This window comes from Aotus nancymaae, unplaced genomic scaffold, assembly GCF_030222135.1.
Source record: "Aotus nancymaae isolate 86718 unplaced genomic scaffold, 86718_ANA_hifiasm-v0.15.2.pri h1tg000014l, whole genome shotgun sequence".
Taxonomy (NCBI): Eukaryota; Metazoa; Chordata; class Mammalia; order Primates; family Aotidae; genus Aotus; species Aotus nancymaae.
Window position 1 is genome coordinate 107,517,993 of NW_026988425.1, and position 23,310 is coordinate 107,541,302.

At 36.9% G+C, this 23,310-nt stretch overlaps 1 protein-coding gene across 4 annotated transcripts in view; it reads right to left on the minus strand.

Moving 5' to 3' along the window:
* PGGT1B (protein geranylgeranyltransferase type I subunit beta) overlaps nucleotides 1–23,310 on the minus strand; it is a 72,321-nt gene that overhangs the window by 24,019 nt on the left and 24,992 nt on the right. For all 4 annotated transcript variants that reach the window (XR_001105147.2, XM_012438717.2, XM_012438715.2 and 1 more), the window contains exons 3-6: nucleotides 17,388–17,455; nucleotides 12,331–12,482; nucleotides 10,901–11,033; nucleotides 5,247–5,292 (exon numbers count right to left, since the gene is read on the minus strand). Coding sequence is in view for 3 of the 4 variants with exons in the window: in XM_012438717.2 (XP_012294140.1) it covers nucleotides 5,247–5,292; nucleotides 10,901–11,033; nucleotides 12,331–12,482; nucleotides 17,388–17,455 (399 nt within the window). In the remaining variant the exon portion in view is untranslated. The remainder of the gene's footprint in view (nucleotides 1–5,246; nucleotides 5,293–10,900; nucleotides 11,034–12,330; nucleotides 12,483–17,387; nucleotides 17,456–23,310) is intronic.

The following is a 23,310-nucleotide window of genomic DNA, read 5'->3' on the forward strand; positions in this document are numbered from 1 at the left end:
CAGTGGCACGATCTCGACTCACTGCAACCTCTGCCTCCTAGGTTCAAATAATTCTTCTGCCTCAGCCTCCTGAGTAGCTAGGATTACAAGCGTGTGACACCACGTTTGGCCTTTTTCTTTTCTTTTCTTTTTTTAAGCAGAGATAGGGTTTCACTATGTTGGTCAGGCTGGTCCTAAACTCCTGACCTCAAGTGATCCACCCACATCAGCCTCCCAAAATGCTGGGATTACCAGGCGTGAGCCACCATGCCCAGCGAAGTGAAGTAAATTCAAGGGAGTTGAATATTTAGACAACGTTTATCTTCATAATTAAGAAGTAGATATTTTAAAAGAATTGTGGAACCAAATTAATTCATCAGAACTTCTGTACTATGAATCCTGAGTTGTGAGGGAGAGAATAGTTTTATCTCTAACGAAGTAGGAAAATCCTATTCTTCCAAAACACAGGAACATTTTACCCTAAAACTGTACAAGATGAGTATCCCTAATCCAAAATTCTGAAATCTGAAATGCTCCCAAATCTGAAATTTTTTAAGCACCTATATGGCACTCAAAGGAAATGTTCATTGCAACATTTCAAATTTCTGATTTCTGGAATAAGGAAGCTTAATTGGTAAGCATAATGCATATATTCTATAATTCAAAACACCTCTGATCCCAAGTATTTTAGATAAGGGACACTCAACATGTACTTTCTTAAGAGAATCATGGAGATAAAGAGAATCACTACATTTGATGATCATGGCCTAAAAGGCTAAAATACGTCTGTTTAGTTTTCATGAAAAATGGGCTCCAAGCTAAGTAACACTTGGAGGAGAGCAGCTGAATTAAAATATATATATATATAAATTTATTAATATAAAATAATATTTAAATTGGGGAATGAGACAGCTGCATGAAGAAACTAAATTAAAAAACTGTAGCAGAAGTACACATTCTAAATTCAACTTTCTAAGCAAGAGATGCAAAGTGGAAACAGGATAACGAATTCATCAAATACTACAGTGTACAAAGGCATATGGAATAAGACATGAATATGACATGACCAGCTTACAATCCAGCAAAGAAGATAAAGAGGTAAGTACCATAAAAATGACATTAATGAAGTATTATGGGAATACAGAAAAGGGAAATATTGCTTAGAACTAGATGGAACCATAAGATGATGAAATGTTTTACAGAGAAGGTGACACTGGAACCCCTGGAACCAGGTATAGAAAGATAAACTCTGATGGTTATGAAAAGAGAAACAAGCAGGAGCAGGTGGAAAGGAAGCATTTCAAGCAAAGCAAAAGGCGTATTAACAACATCCAGAGGTGAAAAGCCATGTACAAATGTTTGGAGAGTATGTTTTCTTATAACCTAGACTGCATGGAAGAGATGACTCATATATGAGTCTACAAAGCTAGACTGGAATCAGATTACAGAAGAATAAACTAGAGAGGCAGGACGGGATTATTGAACAAGCACAGAGTTTTAAAGTGAGTTATGACACTTACCTGATATGTGAGCCTACTAAGCAAGTGATTTCTCTGAGTGAAATGACAATAATCATTGTGGTTTTGTACTGTGTCAACTTGGCTAAGCTAGAATTCTGTTTCCCAGGATCCCCTTCCCTGTATGGTCAAAAGTTAGAGAAATCTGTGTGAGACTTGTAAGGTGGAAGTCTAGTAGCACTCATTACCCTGGTTATGGTTAGAGGAGGTAAGCAACAAATGCAACGGTGCTGTTAGAGTCCAGCTCGCCTTATTCTCCCATATACTTGGCATCCAAATTCTTCTTACTCTTGCCCTGCTTACCTCAGGCCCACAAAGAGATGCAGGAGTACCAGCTCTTTACAGACTTCTCCACAGTCACAATCTGGCAGATGACTGTGCTTGGCTTTTAGATTTCCCTGTATGGCCTGACTTGTCCACCTGTGCCACTGCTTCAGGAGGCCTGTCACTGATTTTTCCCTGACCCTCCAACTATCCCTTTTAGGTTCTTCTCCATCTTCCTCCACAGTTACTTATAAAATCATATTTCTATTACAGCCTTTATTCTTTAACACTCATAGTGGTTTTACTTCTCTGAGTTCTGACTAATACAAAAATGTCTATTCTCAGAGGCTGATATGCGGATTCAATGAGACTGTATGTAAAGTATCAGATGGTAGTAGGCACACAGCAGCTGGTTAATAAATACATTATTTTCCTTTTAGTCTGCAGATCAGGGATTATAAATTGGTAATTTATGGAGGACAACTGGTGTAACTGGCAAATTAAAAACAGAAAAGGAGATTAAAATTAAACTCAAAATTCAGGATTGCTGGCTTCCCCCAACCAAAAGAAAAAAAAGTCAATAAATCTAAGTTATTTTTGAATAGCAAGAACAGGCTCAGGAGAAAGAGAAGAGGAGAATGATGGTTTTAAAAATATGCAGTTTGAGATACTGAAGTTGTATTGAGAAAGATGCTTGGCTAACAAATGGGAAGGAGCACAGAAGCAACAGTACAGGTGGGGAAACACTGTTTTGGGTACCATCAACAGAGAGATAATTAATAAAGAACCTTCTGTTAGTTTGTTCAACTATGTGTCAAGCATGTTACAGGTGTAGGGGATACATCAGTGGGTAACACAGGCAAAAATCTCTCTTCTCATGAGGTTTAAGTGAGAAGCAGACAATAAACAGATAAAACATAGGTCATTTATAAAATAATAAGTGATATGGAGAAAAATAAATCCAGAAAGGGGGTTAGACAATGGGATGTGTATGTATAGTTGGTTTGCAATTCTATTATGAGCACTGGGTGTGTATCTGGGTGGTCTGCAATTTTAAACAGGGAGTTTGAACCAAGATCTGAAGAATGTGAAAGAAAACCAGGTGTATGCTGGAGGTGGAGGATGAGGGAGGAAGATTCTATGTACAAGAAACAGCATGTACAAAAGCCTTGAGATTTAGGAAGAACAATCCAAAGAAAAGAAGAAAGCTGAAATGAGAGGAAGAAACAAAGATGGTGAAGGAACCAGTACTAATTTATGAGGAATTAGGACAAGTGGAATGTGATGTGGGAAGGTTAATAGCTCAAAATGCTTCAATAAATATGAGGAATGAGAAAAAGACACTGGATTTGAAATACTCATGACTTTCAAAGACAAACTTCATTCTGCTGAAGGCTTACACAGAGAATTATAGAACAAGTCATCTATGAAGAAAGGTGAATAGTACATTTGGACCACTTTTCCAAAGACTAACAATAAAAAGAAAACAAGAGAACATAATGACTTGATGAGGTGGCCAAATTGCAGGACTACTTTTTAGAAGGAGGTTTCACTTTCTAGTGTAGATAGTGATGAGAAGGAGAAAGAAAACGAAACCAAAATCCTTTAGGATAGTACTTCCCAGCTAACCTCACAGCACACACAAAAAAATTTATAGTATTTGGTATTTGTAGGCCATACTGTAATACTGAGGAGGATGCTCCTGGTCAGAGACAACTTTACCAGGGATTCCAGATACCCAGGTCCTGCTTGGTTGCTCCAAAGACTGAATGGGCTATATTTGGTATAATAAGCTATTTAAGGTATACAAGTACACTGTGACACTCTGATTAAAAGGCCTTCCTCTAGGGCTTTAGGCCTCAAACCCACCAAGCCAAATTTACACATAGAAGGAAGATGTAAGCTTTTGCGCATGAACTATAGTCCATCACTGATGATCCTGATGGGTACGACCTATTCAAATCATACCAACTCAAAATCATGACTTGTATAACCCCGGAAGATTTTCTTCCTGACAGGACCCATTAGATAGTATCATGTTTGGGCAGCCCCCTTGTTTAATACTCCAGAGAATATAATCCCAATGTGAAATAATATCAGCTGTCTCACGGGTCTCCTGCGCAGGTGAGGTGACTCCTCAGCCAGGGTGCATATTAACAACCTCTACGATAGTGAACACCAGATCCTGTCTTCTCAGAAATTCTCAGAGCTGCCTGATTTCCTCTGAGTGCAACTATAACTATATCCCTCTTGATCATCTGGCGATGACTAGTAACATAATTTTTACTGTTAGCTCCTCCCAACCTCCATCTCACAGAGACTCATGCACACACAAAAATTATGCTGTCATAATTATAGTATGGCTTCAGAGGAAACGCCATGGAAGTATTCTATATACCCCTTAGAGACACATACTCTACAACTACCTATATTGAAGGAGGGAGTGAAGAGGTGAGAAGAGGAGGAAATACTTGTAGGACAAAATCCTAGAGTATATACAAGGCTATGGGGTTAAGGAATATTTGTTAAAAATATCTTTTTATAAGGTTTTATAATTTCCAATCTTTTTATACAGATTTTATAAAATCCACTTTCTTCCCTATCTCTTATAATCCTAACAACAATCCTAGAGAAAGATGCAATTCTTATTACTCTGTTGATGAGGAAACCCTCAGAGAAATTAAGTGAGGAGCCAAGGTCACTCAGTTGGTGTCAAGGCTGATACCAGAACACTGATCTGTTCTTTCTGCTCCATTATGCTAGCAAAGGGATGGAGATAACAAATAATCATACGGAAAACTGCTGTGATGAGGAGGAAACTGACATTCACTCAGAGAGCCTCCACGACCTGGCCTCTTTCTTTTTAAAAAAGAAGAATGGAAGATTATTTATTTCCAAATGGAAATTTCCACTTGAGAGAATTCAGGCTATTGATGTGCTGACAAACTTAGTGACTATCACATCATTATTCTGGTTCTGCCACAAGTTGAAAAGAAAAAAACATGAAAGAAAAAGCAGTATTAATGTTTGCACTGAGCAGCAAAATGTTTCATGACTATGACTAGGAATAACTTTTTTAAGGAAGGTAAATAAGAATTTTCATTTCTTCATGAACTTGTTCATTCATGTTTAATAGTCTGTATTTGGTCTAGCCTTTTAGAGTTACACCAAAAAAGAAAACCTGATGTTTTCTAATAATAGCATAAGAAACAATCCCAAGATATTTTCATACAGCTAACACTTGAATAGGTTACTAGAAAATATCATATGAACATCCCAGCCTAAATAATATCTGAATTATTACTGACCAAAGAAGCTTCAAATAGATCATACGGTGTCAAAAGAGAAGCAGGAAAGTGACAAAGAAGATAATTAGGCTGCACCAAGGGTTCAGAAAAACTTCTGAGGTTCTCCATACTGAAGACACCAAGATGTTGTTTAAGGGAACAAAAGAAACTACAAGTTCACTTATTTAAGATGTCTTACCATGAGATTCAAGTCCAGCTCCCTGTGCCAGTCCATTGTCATAGGACTGAAAAAGAAAAACATCGTTCAGTTTAATAGGGAAATAATAATGATATTAATAAATGAATAAATAAGTTGCCATTGCACTAAGTTTTTTTGGTTTCTTCTAATTTTATTTCTCCTTTATATCTTCCAAAATGTGCATTTTTCCCCATGGACAAGTAGAATTACGCATTTTCAAGTACCTGATTTTTGTCGTCTTAGTCACCAAACTAAATCACTAAATTCATATGCTAGGCACATTCCAAGAATAGATTGTTCAAAGTTATCTACATATTCAATCTCTACTCAATAAAAAACTATAAACCTTACTCCTTTCCCATTGCAAGTATATATGAGTTGGAGGAAAATGTAAGGATTTCACACTGATAGAACATTATAAACATGAAACAAGTCTATTCTGAGGCAGTTTGGGGTCATTGAGCATAATGGTAGCCATTATTGGGCACCATTATTTGAATCTCCCCACATACACTCCAAAATCAAAACAGAAGAACAAGAAAACTTTGAAAATTCAAACCTTAGCAAAGCAAGAAGACACACTCAAGCTTCAGATTACCTGTCTACAGAAAAAGAAACATCCAATCCCAGCAAGCCATCTAGTGCATCTCTGATACCCCTTTGCAGACAGCAAGGGTGAATTATGAAAAACCATGAGAGGAGGGGAGCTAATGGTAGGTCTGAGATTGATCTAAAATCACTGCCTAAAAGAGAAAGTCCACCCTAAATATGAGAAATAAAGGCAGTTCTCACTTTGTACGATTATCTTATGCACACATTCCAGTTACCATGGTTTAGCTAAATAACACAACATGATTCAAATTTCAGTAACCAAAGCAGTGTATTAACTGTGATTGCAAAAAGTACAAACCTTCATTGCCAGCTCTTCAGTCTGCAAATCACTATATAAATAACAGATGTGCATCACCATCATTGACCTATCATACCACCTTTTTCAAAGGTTAGGAATTGGTCATTGCATATGTTACTCAGTTCACACACAGATAGCAGAGTATGGCTGTGTTGGCTCTTTGTCTCTCAGTGATAAACCCACATGATGTTTCATTAAAAGGCACAACAAAAAGAGGGGCTTGGCCAACAAAGATGAAAGTGCAGTAAAGAAATAAAAAGCAGTAACACTGGGTGTGAAATTAAAATCAGTTACAGAAGAAACAGCTATTATGGGAATGTTGACGATATTGCTGTTTGAGACTCTTAGGTATATAGTCAGAAGAACTAAGTGAAGGTGAAACATCTATAAGGGGAAGGGGTTGTGATAAAAAGATGAAAAGATGAAGATGTTCTAGGGAATTCCTCCTGGCAAAAAAACTTCATATAAAAGGAATTCTCAGAGATATTTCACAACACTGAACACATAAAACATACAATGTTAGAAGCCGACAGAAACTCAGATTATGATCATTCACCAAGACACAGAAAAAATAATCCATCTTAAAACTTACATAATGAGAAGGCAATATTTTCATTATTTCTAATGTTTTAAATTATAGCATACTATATACTGATTTTACTATTTAAAACATTATACGTTTGTAACTGACAGGAAGAGTTTACGATGTTTTGGCAAAAATTTTAAAAGTCACAAAACAATTATAATTTTTCCCACTGATGATTAAAATCACTTTGTATCATTTTAGCTTGTGTGGTTATCATTACAGTTTGGCACTATCATGCAAAATGAGGATAGCCTGTTCTGAAAGAGGCCTGGTAAACACAGCACTGACCATGCGGAAGGGACTTAAAAGAAAAGTCAAGGTGGCAGAGGTCAAAGGGTATAAATTTTGGTAAATAAAGTTAAAAAAGAAAGGAGAAGCACTTTGAAAATCAGGTGATAAAGGAAAACTCAAAAGAGCAAAATTTAGATACCTGAGAAACAAAAGAGAACCTTTTTCCTACCAGAAAGATCATAGAACAACCCCAATTACTAAAAAAAGCCACCCATTAAAGAAAGCATACTTTGTTACAATGAAAGGAGAGCAACCTTAAACTAGGAATTCTTGTAAGAAAAAAAAAAACTCCAAGAAATTACTAACATACAAAGTAACTGTGAGATGAAAACACAGCAAATGAGATGAAAACACCTATGAAAATCTGCCTCTACTCCCAAGAAACAGGCATGAATCAAAAGAAAACTGTAATGCAGCACTCTAAACTCAATTACATTATCCTCAAACAAGCATTAGGAAATAAAAAGGGAAATTAAAAGTTAAAAACAGATGAACAAGCAATAGAAATAAAAAGAAAAATAGTGTTAGAAAAGAAATAGAAAAAGAAAAAAAAGAAAAATTCTAAATTACAGGATGACTAACAAAGAATAATCTCAAATGAAAATACAATAAGGGATACTGAAAAAAGCAGAAAACAACCAAGAGAAGAAACATGAGATAAAGAAGTAAAAAAGGTCAAAGAGAAAGTGGCTCAAAAGAAGGTCAAGCAAAGAAAAAGAACAGACACAAAAATGGAATTCCAAAAAAAAAAGCAAATGCAAAATAATGGACTCGAACTAGGGGTCAGCAATGGCCCAAAGGCTAATTCATCTGCAGTCTGGATTTGTATGGCCCTCAAGTTAAGAAAATGGTCAATTACACTCATAAGAAAAAAAAATGATAAAATGAAAAATCATGAGAGGAGGGGAGCAAAATTTAAAATACACTGAAATATCATTTTTCTACCACCAGAAAAAAAGGTAAAAACAAAAAAAGTGTAACACTTTTTATTGGTGAGGCTATGTGAAAACAGGTACTCTCCTATATTGGTAGGAAAACAAACTGGTCTATCCCTGTTGGAGTGAAAATGGGCAATCTCTAATAAAATTACATATGCATTTACCTTTTGATTAAGCAATTCCACTACCAGAAATTTACCCTGAAGATATATCCATAACAATATATAAATATACATGCAGAAAGCTATTAATTACAGCATTATTTGTAATTGCAAAATACATGCTCTGAATGTAGAATATTTGAAAAAAAAAGGCACTTTTTCCACAGTGTAGTATTATAATATCAGAAAAAAAAGAAAAATCTCTCTGAACTGATAAGGAGTAATTTTCACACTGTATTGGTGTTTTTATTTTTGTTTTTTGTCCCAAGCTATATTGTTAAGTGAAAAAAAGCAAACAGCAAAAAAAGAGTATGGTATGCTACCTTACGAAGAAAGAAAAAGAATTAAAAATATACATATCGGCCAGGCGCGGTGGCTCATGCCTCTAATCCCAGTACTTCAGGAGGCCGAGGTGGGTGGATCAGAAGGTCAAGAGATCAAGACCAGCCTGACCAACATGGTGAAACTCTGTCTCTACTAAAAAACACAAAAGTTAGCTGGGTGTGGTGGTGTGGGCCTGTAGTCCCAGCTACTCGGGAGGCTGAGGCAGGAGAATAGCTTGAACCCAGGAGGCAGAGATTGCAATGAGCCAAGATTGCGCCACTGCACTCCAGCCTGGAGCCTGGTGACAGAATGAGACTCTTTCTTAAAAAAAAAAAAAAAATACATACCTTCTCATCAATTAGGAATATAAGAAAGATAAACTGAAAACTAATGAGGACGGCTACGTACAGGGTGACAGGGAATGAGATGTTAAGTACGGGAGTTAAGAAGAGGGTGGAAGACAGGAAGGGTGATGAGCAAAAAGTCATACTTCTCTGAATATATATTTTTGTATAGTTCTGACGTTAAGAACCAAATTAGTTTCTCACATACAAGTAAATAAAGTCAACAAAGTTGTGGGCAGGGGAGGGCTAAGTGAAGGTAAAGCCTAAAATGGAATTCAAAGAGAAACAAATAACCTAACTGTATTTCAAATAAATAACATAACCATACAAAGGGGGGAAATAAAAGAACTGAAGTACTTCTTAAATACAGTATTCTGATTATATATTCTTAGACTCAAAACAAAAAGAACCAAAGTATTCTGGGTAATGGGAGCCAGGCTTTTGGTCACTATCAGAGAATGGAGTCACAAATGAAGAAGGAAAGTTAAAATGAGCCCTGTGGGTGTCGGACTGAAATTTGAGGCATCATTATAGATTCACGGTTTTAATATACAGATATATAAATAGACACAGAAATATAGATTGTGTGTGTGTGTCTGTAAGGGGATGCCTATGTATACATACACATATGCATACATTTCCTATCTCTGCCTGAGAAAAGGCCTAGAAGTAATGACATCTCAATACTAATGAGCACACCTAGGATCCAGATTCTGGTTTCTAAACCCTATCCTCCAACGAGAAGGCTCCTCAATGAAATGACTGATTCCAGAGCTGAGGATGGAAAAGTAAAAGATAAACCTGGAATATCTTGTGCCAGAAAGCAAGGAGGTCTTCAAAGAATAAAGGGAACATGTCAAAAGTGCATAGAGTCTACTCAAAGGGGTTTCCATAGGCCTAATCCGGGACAATCTGAGCATCGAAATAATGACAGTAACAGATTCCAACCCATTGAATTAAATAAGAATCTAGAGTCCACAGAGATATAAATAAGTAAGTAAGTGTAAGTAAATAAACAAAGGCAGAGAGAAAGTTTTTTTCAAACAGTAGAATTTTAACCAATATTTATAAGAAGGATGCTAAAGCTGGAAAATCATCAATGCATAAAAACAACACTACTGGATAAAAATTTGATTGGGAACTGACTGAATATTTATAGTTTCCAGATATCTCACCATAAGATACTGAATAATTACAAAAGGGAAAACATTAACTTAACAGAGAAAACTCTGGCATATGCCACCTTAACCAAATGAGCAGAATAGACTTGCTGCAAATAGACTTGCTGCACCTCCAAATACAGTGCACTGAGAAGACAGTATTACTTCTGTCCTATCCATACCAAAAATTCTTATCACTCACCTTCCTATCAAACATAAATCTCTTTTCCTCTTAAAACTCCTTTAATGGTCTCTTCTTTCTGTATCCACAGGCTTTCAAAAATTTGTGCTGTTGTAGATTCTACAAAAATCTGATCCACAGTTAATTGCTTAAATGCAACTCCATTCTTCTTAGGAACTCACAGACATTTTCATTTTGAAATACTGCCTATTAAAAGTTGAATTAACAGCCTAATATTCTAATCTATAAAATGAAAAACTTCGTATTTAGGAAATAATAAATCTGGGACGCAGTACTTGTATTTCTCCTTTAATACAGAGAGGACACAGCAGAGCAAAGGACAGTTCTGGCTGAAACTAAGCTTTCCTTACTAATGCTAATAAAAAGATTATAGTCTCACCAAAGATAACATAATCTTCCAGTTTGCTTGACAGGACTCTCTACTATCTCCTGTTACAGAACAGGCTGTCAATATTTGACTTTTGGATTTTACTTCTTTTTCTTTTAAGTCAACCAATCCCCTTCTTATAAAGACACTGCTTCTTTAGATAAAATCAAATTAAATTTTAATGGCCAAGGAGTTAATCAGCCCTTTAAGATTATTTCTTTACTGTGTTCTGATACACAATTTACCTAAAAAGCAATCTTAATGCCCTTATTTACAAATTCTTGGTGGAAGAGATGAGACATACACTATCATACAGTCCTCATGTACCAGCAAAACCAACCTAAATAGTCAATTTTATCAATAGGACTCACCATACTTCTTCTAATATAGGTGATGGCTTTTTTCATATCCATGCCTGACCAGTTGTTGAGCATATAGCAAATACAAGAAGCACAGTACACAAATCGCATGTCATTTTCACTGCCTTCGGGTACTGCACAAAAACTGAAAACAATAACAATGATATGATTTTCTATGAACAATGGAGTTTGATTTTTTTTGCATGGGGGTTAGAAATACCTCCATTGTGTCTTTAATGACAGAAAAATCTATTGCTGATTATTCTACTTGTATTATTCAATAAAGAATAAGATTACTAACTTAAATAATATAAAACTTTCTCTAAATCATTATTCTATTACAATCTTACGACTTCTGGGTAGTTTTACACACTATCATGTTACTGTTTCCCAGATGCTGACTTAGCATAAGCTTATTTGCTTCCAGCCAGGGACAGCTGCAGCACACTGGCTTGAGAATGGCAGAAAAAGTAAAAGGTAAAACCTGAGACCTACTGGGTAGTAAGAAATTTCCAAGCCCAAGTTTTTCTATGTGAAATTTCTTCTAAATGTATACAGAGATTACCATTTAATTGATTAATCATATTGTATTTTAATTTTTACATATTAGTTGTAGAGAGACAGCAATGTGTGTTGCATATACATTTATTTATAAACAAGAATAAGGAAGCAGTAATCAAAGACTACACTGAAACACTGAGATATAAGTCATATATGTGAAGTAAATAGTTTCTTAGTGTTTCCAATTAATGTCAATTTATTCTACTTGTCTCCATTAATTTTTCCCTCATCAAGAGCAGTGTTTTGAAAACACTGACAGGAAAACAGAGCTATTAGTAGATGGAGCACAAAGAGTTAACAGCACAGCAGGATTTGTTTGCAGTCTTTGGCCTTTTCACTACTGCTTTATCTCTTCTCAGACTTAATTTTTTCTACCTTAAAACTCCAGGAAGATTCATCTTTAGACACACCATGTGAATCACCAAATATTAATGAACATATGAACTCCCTTTTCTATCTTTTAAAATTTTCATAGAAACTATCTACCCTGGCATATCGAATGTTCACCCCTTTTCCCCTAATCAACATCGCAAGGAACTGAAGTTCAGACTAAATGTATACATACTTCAAAACATCCATTTTTCAACTAGAACGTAAACTAGATTCCAATCCTGAAATTATTCAACCATTTATCTATGTACCCATTGTTGTTAAAAAGCAAGAGAAAGGAGTCTGGCTATTGTAATTACTTTTATTTTCACTCACAGAAGAAATCTTGGGTCACTTTTTTGATTATGCACTTAATTATGTACCTTATAAACTTTAGGTGGTTCTAATAATAGAGTATGATCCTCTAAAGATCTAGTATAGTGTTGTATCCATTTTTTAGTTCCAAAATATTTTTGTTTATTACAAAAAGAGTAACAAAGAAACACTCATACCTCCCATCTTCCAGCTGAAGGGCTCTCAAGCCTGCTAAGCAAGCTTCTTTATTTACTCGGCTTAAGTCGTCTCCAAGAATAACTAAGCATGAAAGGCCGGTGTAGGTCATTGCAATGTGGCCACTATCATAAGGATGAGCTGTTCCAGGAGTCTAAATACAAAATTAATATAGTGCTAATTAATGAAGTGAAATGAAAACTTATTTCAATAAGAAATCTGACATACGTTTTTAGAAAATAGTAAAATTATATGTGGCTTACACTTATTATAGACATCTTATTAAGGAAAAAAAAACCCTCCATTTTATGTATGGCTCAACATGAACATGATTGCATATATTCCAAGCTACCTAATTTTTAAATTCTTTGATACCTCAGGCATTATGGAAGCAGTTATGATATTCAGGTAAACCAAATAATTTATTATTTGTTGTTTTGGATTTTTTTTTCGGGGGTAACAGGGTCTTATGTATAACCCCGGCTGGAGTGCAGTGGTGCAATCATAGCTCACTGCAGCCTCCAACTCATGGGCTCAAATGATTTTCCTGCCTCAGCCTCATGAGTAGCTAGGATTACAACAGACACAAACCACCATACTTGACTAAATTATTTAAACCCCAAATTAATGCTATTACTTACAACATAAGTCTATGAAGTCAGAAAAGCATACAGCCTTCCAGACAAAAAGATTTCTAAAACAAAAAATTTTTTTTTTTTTGAGACAGAGTCTCGCTTTGTCATCAGGCTGGAGTTGCAGTGGTGCGATCTCAGCTCTCTGCAACCTCTGCCTCCGGGGGTTAAGTGATTCCCCTGCCTCAGCCTCCCGAATAGCTGGGACTACAGGTGCGCATCATCACGCCTGGCTAATATTTTGTATTTTAGTAGAGATGGGGTTTCACCATGTTGACCAGGATAGCCTCGATCTCTTGACCTCATGATCTGCCCACCTCACCCTCCCAAAGTGCTGGGATTATGGGCATGAGCCACTGTGCCTGGCCAACAAAATTTATTTTATGTAGTACAAATCTAAATTAAATACCACAGTAGTGATCGCCATATAAGAAATTTTAAAAGGATACAGTTGAAAATCTTGTCATTCTGCTCTAATATAAAGTTTGAGTCATTAGTAAAACATTGGCTCTTGGAATAGCAAAAAACAAAACAAAACAAAACAAAAAACAAAAAAGCAAAGAGCTCCAAATACTAAAACAATTAAAACTAGAAAACTGATTTAGTATTTGGAGCTTTTCTTTGTATTTCTTTTTGTTTGCATTTTATTTAGAAATAAAATAGTGTAACTTTTAAAATTTAGAGCCCAAATGATTTTTGCCTGTAAAAAGTGATGAATCCTATGCTTCCAAGGAAAGATTATTAGACTAGCAATTATCCAGGCAAACAAAGAAGTCACACTTGGAAACTCATATTACCACAATATGTGTCAGATTAGTCCAAATGATTTGACTGTGGCACATATACACCATGGAATACTGTGCAGCCATAAAAAAGAATGAGTTCATGTTCTTTGCAGGGACATGGATGAAGCTGGAAACCATCTTCCTCAGCAAACTAACACAGGAACAGAAAAACCAAGCACTGCATGTTCTCACTCATAAGTGGGAGTTGAACAATGAGAACACATGGACACAGGGAGATGAACATCACACACCAGGGCCTGTCACTGGGTGGGGGGAAAGGGGACGGACAGCATTAGGACAAATACCTAATGCATGCAGGGCTTAAAATCTAGATGATGAGTTGATAGGAGCAGCAAAACACCACGACATATGCATACCTATGAAACAAACCTGCATGTCTAGCACATGTATCTGAGAACTTAAAGTAAAATTTAAAAAAAAGAGAATTACAGTTATCAAAGATTTCTTAAACTTAATAAAATATGTGACTCCTTGTAGGATACCCTATAAAGAACCTGGAAGTTGGCAATGGCATAGATAAAACTGGAATTAAAAATGGTTTATTATGCTAAATAGCTTTACATTCCAAAACATACAAAAGCACTGAGTTTTATGATCAATTTCAAATAATCAACTAACCCTATTTATTGGTTATGTTAAAAGATGTTTTGACTTGAAAAATATAAAATTTCATTGTACGATTTCTCAGTTTAAAAAAGTTTTACTTTTAACAGAATAAGAGTATATTGTTAATTCATCTTCTCATAGGAATCCCTTCCGTTTTAGTGTGTGTTCACCAGTAATAGCTTCAAATGCTGGAATAACTGCTTATAACAGTAGAAAGATAAAATCTGTACCATGATTTTGGTTAAAATAAACTCCTCTGCCTTCTTTAATAAATGTAAACTTTTATAATAATTGAAAGGCATAAAATCCTGGTTCTATTTCTTACTGCGTTGCTTAATATTCCTAACCTTAGAACATGAAGATATTAGTACCTACACCTCACTGGGTTATTGTGAAGATTAAATAAGTTACTGTCTAAAAAGTTGTTAGCTATCTTAATGACGATTAAGTGCAAGGCAAATATCAAAGGGGCCACTAGTTCTTTAAAGTCAAGATTCAAGGGTCTACAACCCACCCATGACTTAATCATAAGATTTTCCTACATACTGACCTCCTATAGGGTCTTGCTCTGTCACCCAGGCTGGAGGGCAGTGGCACAATCTGAGCTCACTGCAACCTCCGCCTCCAAGGCTCAAGCAATCCTCCTGTCCTGCCTCAGCCTCCCAAGTAGCTGAGACTACAGGCATGTGCCACCACACCCAGCTTTTTTGTATTTTATGTAGAGAGTGGGTTTCACCGTGTTGCCCAGGTTGGTCTCAAACTCCTGAGATCAAGTGATCCGTCCTCCTCAGCCTCCCAAAGTGCTGGGATTACAGGTGTGTGTCATGGATCCTGGCCAGATACACAGTTATATGGTCTCACAAATGGTCCAAGCAAATTTCTGTCTTTACAGCTTTCATCCTAAGTTCCTCCTTAGAACTTAAGCTCCCATTCTCCTGGCTATTCTATTCAATATTTACAACAGACTTCTTAGAATTCCTATTGTGTATTTCACTTTTTGGTACTTAAACACCTGCTATGTTGAAAGAACTGTAGGGAATGCAAATATTAATTAAGTGTGGACCTTAACCTTAAAGGCAGAAGATAAGTCTACTCAAATAATTACAACAGAATGTAATAAGCAGTCATAAGGCAGGGATAATGATACATGGGTTTAAACCGGAATTCTTTTCTGCAGAAGAGGAGTTTGCGCAGGTATAGGTGAAGAAGAGGCATTACAGGTAGAAGGAAATGTAAAGCAAATTAGAGATGGAAAATTCTGGGGTACACATTAAGGATAATACAAAATGTGGTAGAGAATATGGGATTCATGAAAGAAAATAGTGAGAACAGTGGGAAGATCCATCAGTGTTTCTCAAAAAGTGCTCTGCAGGCAATGAACATTCCAAGCATTTATCAGGTAAGTCAACGAATGGTCCATAGGCAGTTTGGTGGTTTCACAAGAAAAATCAGTGACAGTATTTTATTCATATACTGTACTGGACAATCCAAAGTGCCTCCTCACATGCTCTCGGCCTAATCTGTCTCCTGGACTCCCAGCCACCACTCTCAGTGACAGCTCTATGTGATACCACTTAAAATATCTACTTCCTTTTACCACCCGGAATTCAGACGGAGGTAATACAGCACAAAGTGGGACCTAGGTTGCCCAGATGATGACAGGGTCCCAGGTGACTGTAGGTCCAAAAAGGAGTTTCAGGAGACTCTATGAACTAAGGGCAATAATGGTTTCTTCTTCAATTTTACTCCTGTTATTTTGAAAACGTCTTGGTGCAGGAGTCAGTCAGGGGATCGTATTGTAAAAGTAATGTTATTAAAGCACACCAACAAATATAGGTAATATCTATATATGGTATAGTACTATATAACGGCCATCATTACCAATGGCATGACACTGTTCATTGTGACTAAATTAAGACATTACCTTTATTCAGGATTAACCTAAGTTGGAAAATCTGATAGGCATGAAAAGTAACAAATTTTACGAATCCTTTGTTTTCTCATTCCCTGCTAAGTGCAATGGGCACCCATAATTGGAGTCCTGCTGGTAAATTCGTATGACCTTGACACAGGCAAGCTGATTTACAGCTTAAGGCAGAGGAAGAAAGCCAAAGTAGTACCTTTATCAAAGCATGTCATCTTCTCCAAAATTACTGCTATTTATTCCAAAAATTTGAAGCACATTATGGAAATAACTGGCACCTCTCCATTTACCTTGCAAGTGGATACAAACCTTGATATACGCAGCCCAACAAGATACTGGCTTATAACCATATAAAGAGGCCTCACAACGAAAGTTCCTATGTTGTGAGGCCTCTTTAGAAAAAATGATGCTTTTCTCCATTTTCTACTGTAGAAAAATATTGGTATTTTATGCACATATGGAACACCTAAAAAGTTTCTTCTGAGTCTACTTCTTTGAAGAAGAAATAAAGCTCCACCCTCTACTAGGACTCACTGTTTTTATATTGGCATGCGTGGGTTTCAAAGTCTTTGGATATAACCATGAAGAAGTTCTGCCAATTCCCATAAAAGTCATTAAATGATCACTATTTAGGTCTTCAATCACCGCCTTTAGAAGGGTTTTTTCTTTTACTCCTAAGAAATGTGAACCAAATGTGGAGTGTTTCTATAACACAATGAAGTTTACTGGCTTCTTAGAGAGCAATCATCAAAACACTTCAGTACTCTTATTTCCTTTCTTCAGGAAATCACCAATAACTTTTACACACAGATACATGATATTAAGACAATTTTTTGTAAGAATTAATAGAAATTTCTGGGTTTATGTGCTGCATGTATTCTTCCTGGAAGATAATGCACTTCTTTGAGGAAGTAAAGTAGGTATAGGTTTCCTTTAAAGGGCTTCAGTTTATAATACATACTATTAAGAGACAGCATTTCGCCACATTGAAACTGGGAAGCCTGTTTTTTTCTGTGTAATTTCTTAGTTTTCTCTCTCACTGAAACATCCCTACATCATTTCTGCTTCCTTCTGACCCAAACAGAACCAACCTTTGATGGATTGAATGGAATACCCAGGTATGAAGAGCCTCGGAAACCACAGCGATTTAGATTTGATCCTAGAAAATAAAAGCACGTGCTTACTTAAAGTACGCTTTATTTTTGTACAGATTCTAAAGCAGTAATTTTCAAAAACAGACTATTTTAGTCTCCATTTTCATACTGGCTAATGCTGAATGCTTACCATGTGCCAGGTCCATTCTAGGTGCTTATAGAAATTTCCTCATTTAATTTCCATACCAGTCACAGACAACGTAATGATTTCTATCATGTACCTTTTTTTAATAGCCCACCTCACTGCCTATAAAGTGCTTTCATACTGCTCCTATAAGATCAATTTTTATGTGATCAACATATTCAATCCCCCTTTCTATAGAACAGAAAACAGAAGCCCAGAGGTTAAGTGACATGTTCGAGGTAACAGTTAATAACACAATAGGCTCTAGAATCCTAACTTCCCATTTATTGTCATTTTACTTTAACTCATTGCTTCTTTACATGTGAGCAAGCTAAAGGTATAAAGCTGCAGAGAAAATATGTACTTTATATTTCAGTATTAGCTAGACTTCATTCTGAGTCCAATAACCCACTTGGCTTTGAAGTATGTAGAATACTGTAAGTTAGTCTCTCTCTACTCTACTTTAGTCATACATTTTTTTCTACCTAAAAATTTTCATTTTGCAAGGTATTAATGGAATATAAGTTGGAAACTTAAGAGAACAATCAACTGTACAATAATTATGGTTTAAATAGCTATTCGAAAATCAGCATGATAGATGCAGAAAATAAGAATGTAGTATCAGTAGACTGTAAATACACTGCTGATAAAAAAATCGAGTTGGTCTAAAAATAGTCTCTGATATGAAGAGCTATCTTCTTAAGAGATCATGACTTGTATGTGACTAACTTCATTACAACTGTTTTGCACTCTCCTACTTCTTCATCAGGTACTGTAGTTTTTCAGCTTCTTATCCTCCCTCCCCCGCCAAAATACTTAAAATAGTAGCTTACACATTAATTCTTTGAATAAATTAGGAACCACTAAATTTAAACTCTCCACCAATTATCATCTCCCTACTGGCAAAAAATGTATTTTAAAAAGATACTAGCTGCCAGGCGCGGTGGCTCACAGCTGTAATCCCAGCACTTTGCAGGAGGGAAGCTGAGGAGGGCATATCACCTGAGGTCAGGAATTCAAGACCAGCCTGGTCAACATGGTGAAACCCCATCTCTACTGATAATACAAAAATTAGCTGGGCATGGTGGCATACGCCTGTAATCCCAGCTATTTGGGAGGCGGAGGCATGAGAATTGCTTGAACCCGGGAAGTGGAGGTTGCAGTGAGCCAAGATCACACCACTGTACTCCAGCCTGAGTGACAGAGTGAAACTGTGTCTCAAAAAAAAAAAAAAAAAGATACTAATGGTAATTATGATTTCAGTGAATATGGTTCTCTTATCCTTACTAAGGACTTTCAAATTGATAAGTTACTTAAAACTTGCCAATATATAACAGAAGTTATAAAAATGCTCATAATCTTTTGACCCAGTCATGATATATCTAAGAATTTACTCCAATGATTTCAAGTATGAGAAAGGTCATATGCATGGAAAGGCATACTGCAGTTCAATAATAATGAAAATCTAGAAAGTACAACAGGTTAAGCACATCATGCTACATCTACTCAAAGAAACACTATAGTCCTATTAAAAGTAATAATCAGTAAAACTATGTAGTGACACAGAGAAATACATTTGATCAAGTTAAGCAAAGCGGTAGGATCCAAAAATAAATGCGCACTATTAGGTTTATAATTAAGCAAATGGCATATATCAACAACGACTGGAAGGGAATAAACAAAATAATATTAATGGTGTGAGATATAAATAAGGGTGAAATTTGTTCTCTGTATTAATCACTGTTGCTATAACAGACTACCACAAACTTAGCAACTTAAAACACCTACTGCCTTACTATTCTGTAAGGTCAGAAGTCTAACACAGGCATTAACAGGCTAAAATCAAGGTGCAAGCAGGGCTACCTTCCTTATTTGGAGGCTCTGGGGGAACAATCTGCTTCCAAGCTCATTCAGGATGCTGGCAGAATCAACTTCCTTGCAGTTTTGTGACTGAGGTCTCCATTTCTCTGCTGGCTGTCAGCTAGGTATTCTTTTTGCTCCTAGATCCTCTCTTGTCATTTCTCGTAGGGCCCCATATCTCAGAGCAGCAATGGCACTCAAATCCTTTCCATTAGACCCTCTCTGACTTTCCCCTCTCTCTTCTGCTCCCTTTCTCTGCAATTCTATGACAAACGTTTCTGCATTCTTCTGCTGCTCATGTGATTATACTGAGCCCACCTGTACACACATCACCTATGGATAATCTCTGTATTTTAAGATGAGTTGATAAGCATTAACTCCCATCTACAAAGTCCCTTCACAGCAGTATGATCTCAGCTCACTGCAACCTCTACCTCCTGAGTTCAAGCAACTCTCCAGCCTCACCCTCCTGAGTAGCTGGGATTGATTACAGGTACCTGCCACCACACCCAGCTAATTTTTTTTTTTTTTTTGAGACTGAGTTTTGCTCTTGTTGCCCAGGCTGGAGTGCAATGGTGCGATCTCGGCTCACCACTATCTCCACTTCCCGGGTTCTAGCAATTCTTCTGCCTCAACCTCCTGAGTAGCTGGAATTATAGGCATGCATCACCATGCCCGGCTAATTTTTTTTTTTTTGAGACTGAGTTTTGCTCTTGTTGCCCAGGTTGGAGTGCAATGGCGCAATCTCGGCTTACCGCAACCTCTGCCTCCCAAGTTCAAGCAATTCTCCTGCTTCAGCCTCCCAAGTAGCTGGGATTATAGGCATGCACCCCCCAGGTCCAGCTAATTTTACTTTTCTTTAAGTAGAGACAGTGTTTCTCCATGTTGGTCAGGCTGGTCTCGAACTCTCAACCGCAGGTGATTCGCTCGCTTTGGCCTCCCAAAGTGCTGGGATTACAAGTGTGAGCCACCACAATTTTTGTATTTTTAGTAAAGACAGGGTTTCATTATGTTGGTCAGGCTGGTCTCAAACTCCTGACCTTGTGATCCACCTGCCTCAGCCTCCCAAAGGGCTGGGATTACAAGTGTAAGCCACTACACTGGGCTGCATCTTTAGAATTCTACCTAACACATCCTCCATATTCCAAATTGTACATTAGTTATCTTTCTCTTACCAAATTATGAATTCCTTTATTTTTTTTGAGACAGAGTCTTGTTCTGTCACCCAGGCTGGAGTGCTGTGGCATGATCTCGGTTCACTGCAACCTCACCTCCTGGGTTCAAGCAATTCTCCTGCTTCAGCTTCCCAAATAGCTGGGACTATAGACAGGCATTATCATGCCTGGCTAATTTTTATATTTTTAGTAGAGATGGGGTTTCATCATGTTGGCCAGGCTGGTCTTGCACTCCTGACCTCAAGTGATCTTCCTGTCTTGACCTCCCAAAGTGCTGGGATTACAGGCGTAAGCCACCACACCCGGCCTATTCTTTTATCATCACTTGTTTTAATCCCTCTCTAGTTGGATGAGGGGCAGTGTCAAAAGGCATATTTTCCTATATAATTTAAAAATTTTTAAATCTTGTTTCTCTTTTTGTTCTTGGGATTGCCTTTTTTCAAGTGCATCCTTTCAAGTTACTAATTTGTTGACAGTCCTCCATAAAAATGTGATCCCATTTCTACTTTTGATGAAAGACAGCTCTGATACCATCTGTCAGGTCTGAATTTATACTTTTAACTGGATACCTTTCTTGAGTCCCCCACCAACTTAAACAATTTTGTCAGGTATTTTACATAGAGGCAGACATAGAGTAGCAGTTCAATAAAATATCTGCTTCTGAGTGAAATAAATGAATTTACTCATTTTCTTAGAGGTAAATCAATAAATGACATTTCTGTTTGCTCACTTCTGTTTTTAGCTTGATTAAATAAATAACTTTTCTGAAAAGTGGCAGAAATATTGATACTCAAAAGTATCATATAAGGTTAGGAGATTATGGCATGGACACTGGGAATCAAACTCAGGATCCTATTCTTCCTATCAATGAGTTCTACAGGCAAGTAACATCCTCTCTGAGCCAGTTCCCTCCATTTTTGAACTAGGAACAATAACGTATTGCAAGTAATATAGTTCAGGCTTCTTGTAAAGGTTAAAGGACATGTTCAGATTGTGCTTAGCAAAGTGGAACAAGGCTTAATAAACAGTAACCATTCAAAATCAGTTAATTATATTTTATCAAAAGTGAAACAGGAAGAAATTAACAGCTTTTGTTGCAATTTACCAAGGAAAGTTTCTTTAAAGTAAAAATGCTTTTTCTTTTTCTTTTTTTCAGAAAGACTATATGCTGTCATGAAGAAAGTGTTCGGATCTTAAGCACCACAGTCACAGTACATGGAAAACATAATGTAATATTTCTTGCCCTCTTCTTAATCACCTGTGGTATATGAAGCTGGATAAAGAAGTTTATTCTTTATTCTTTTTTTTTTTTTTTGAGACGGAGTTTCGCTCTTGATACCCAGGCTGGAGTGCAATGGCGCGATCTCGGCTCACCGCAACCTCCGCCTCCTGGGTTCAGGCAATTCTCCTGCCTCAGCCTCCTGAGTAGCTGGGATTACAGGCACGCGCCACCGTGCCCAGCTAATTTTTTGTATTAGTAGAGACGGGGTTTCACCATGTTGACCAGGATGGTCTCGATCTCTTGACCTCGTGATCCACCCGCCTCGGCCTCCCAAAGTGCTGGGATTACAGGCTTGAGCCACCGTGCCCGGCCTATTCTTTATTCTAAAGTTTATACTTTATTCTATAGTAAGAGGTTTTACTATTTCATATGGAAAGCTAAGATAAAGTATCTAAGAAATGAAGAAAGTTACTCATCCACTAAATTATCAGTCACACCCTTAAATCCTAAAGTTTTAAAAAATGATGCTTATTAAGAGGTAACATTTTCAGCACTTAAAAATTTTCACCACTTACAAAATTTATGGCAGGGCACAGTGGTTCACGCCTGTAATCCCAGCACTTTGGGAGGCTGAGGCAGGCAGATCACGAGGTCAAGAGATCCAGACCATCCGGGCCAACATAGTGAAACTCTGTCTCTACTAAAATACAAAACTTAGCTGGGAGTGGTGGTGTGCACCTGTAGTCCCGGCTACTCGGGAGGCTGAGGCAGGAGAATTGCTTGAACCCGGAAGGCTGAGGTTGCAGTGAGCCGAGATCACGCCACTGCACTCCAGCCTGGTACCTGGCGACAGAGCGAGACAGTCTCACAAAAAAAAAAAAAAAAAATTTTATTAGGCACTCTTTTCTGGTTTCTGTCAAGATTTGTCTGCTCTTGTGCTTTCCTTTATAATTCTAGTAAGTTTACCTTTTCATGATAATTAAGGAAGTATACACATGCAATTCATTCTAAATTGATCCCTGAATGCATACTCTGGGTACAATACAAATTTATCTCCAGGTTATCAAACAGCACCATCTAGTGTTCCTATTTAACAGACAAACTGAAATGTTTTTGTGTGGTGTGGCTGCCCATCAGAATCAACTGCCTATTTTGAGAAAGCATAGATGCCTCTTGCATCCCCTTTCCGACGCCTGCATAAAAAGCATGAGGATAGGGCCCAGAAAATTGTATTTAAAAAGAAAAAAAAATCCCTGTTTGACACACAGTCAGAATCAAGAACTACTGATTTGGTAAATGTGTTTTCCACTTTTGTAGAACCACAGAGTCAAACTACTTTATGTTGTTAAATATAAGTACTTTAGATAGCGATATATCATAAAAATTGAGGTTACTTAAGAAAAATGAAAACTGGGTAGATGAGAGGTAGCAAAAATGGGAATATGTACATGGATGTAATGTGTGTGTTTATGTGTAAGT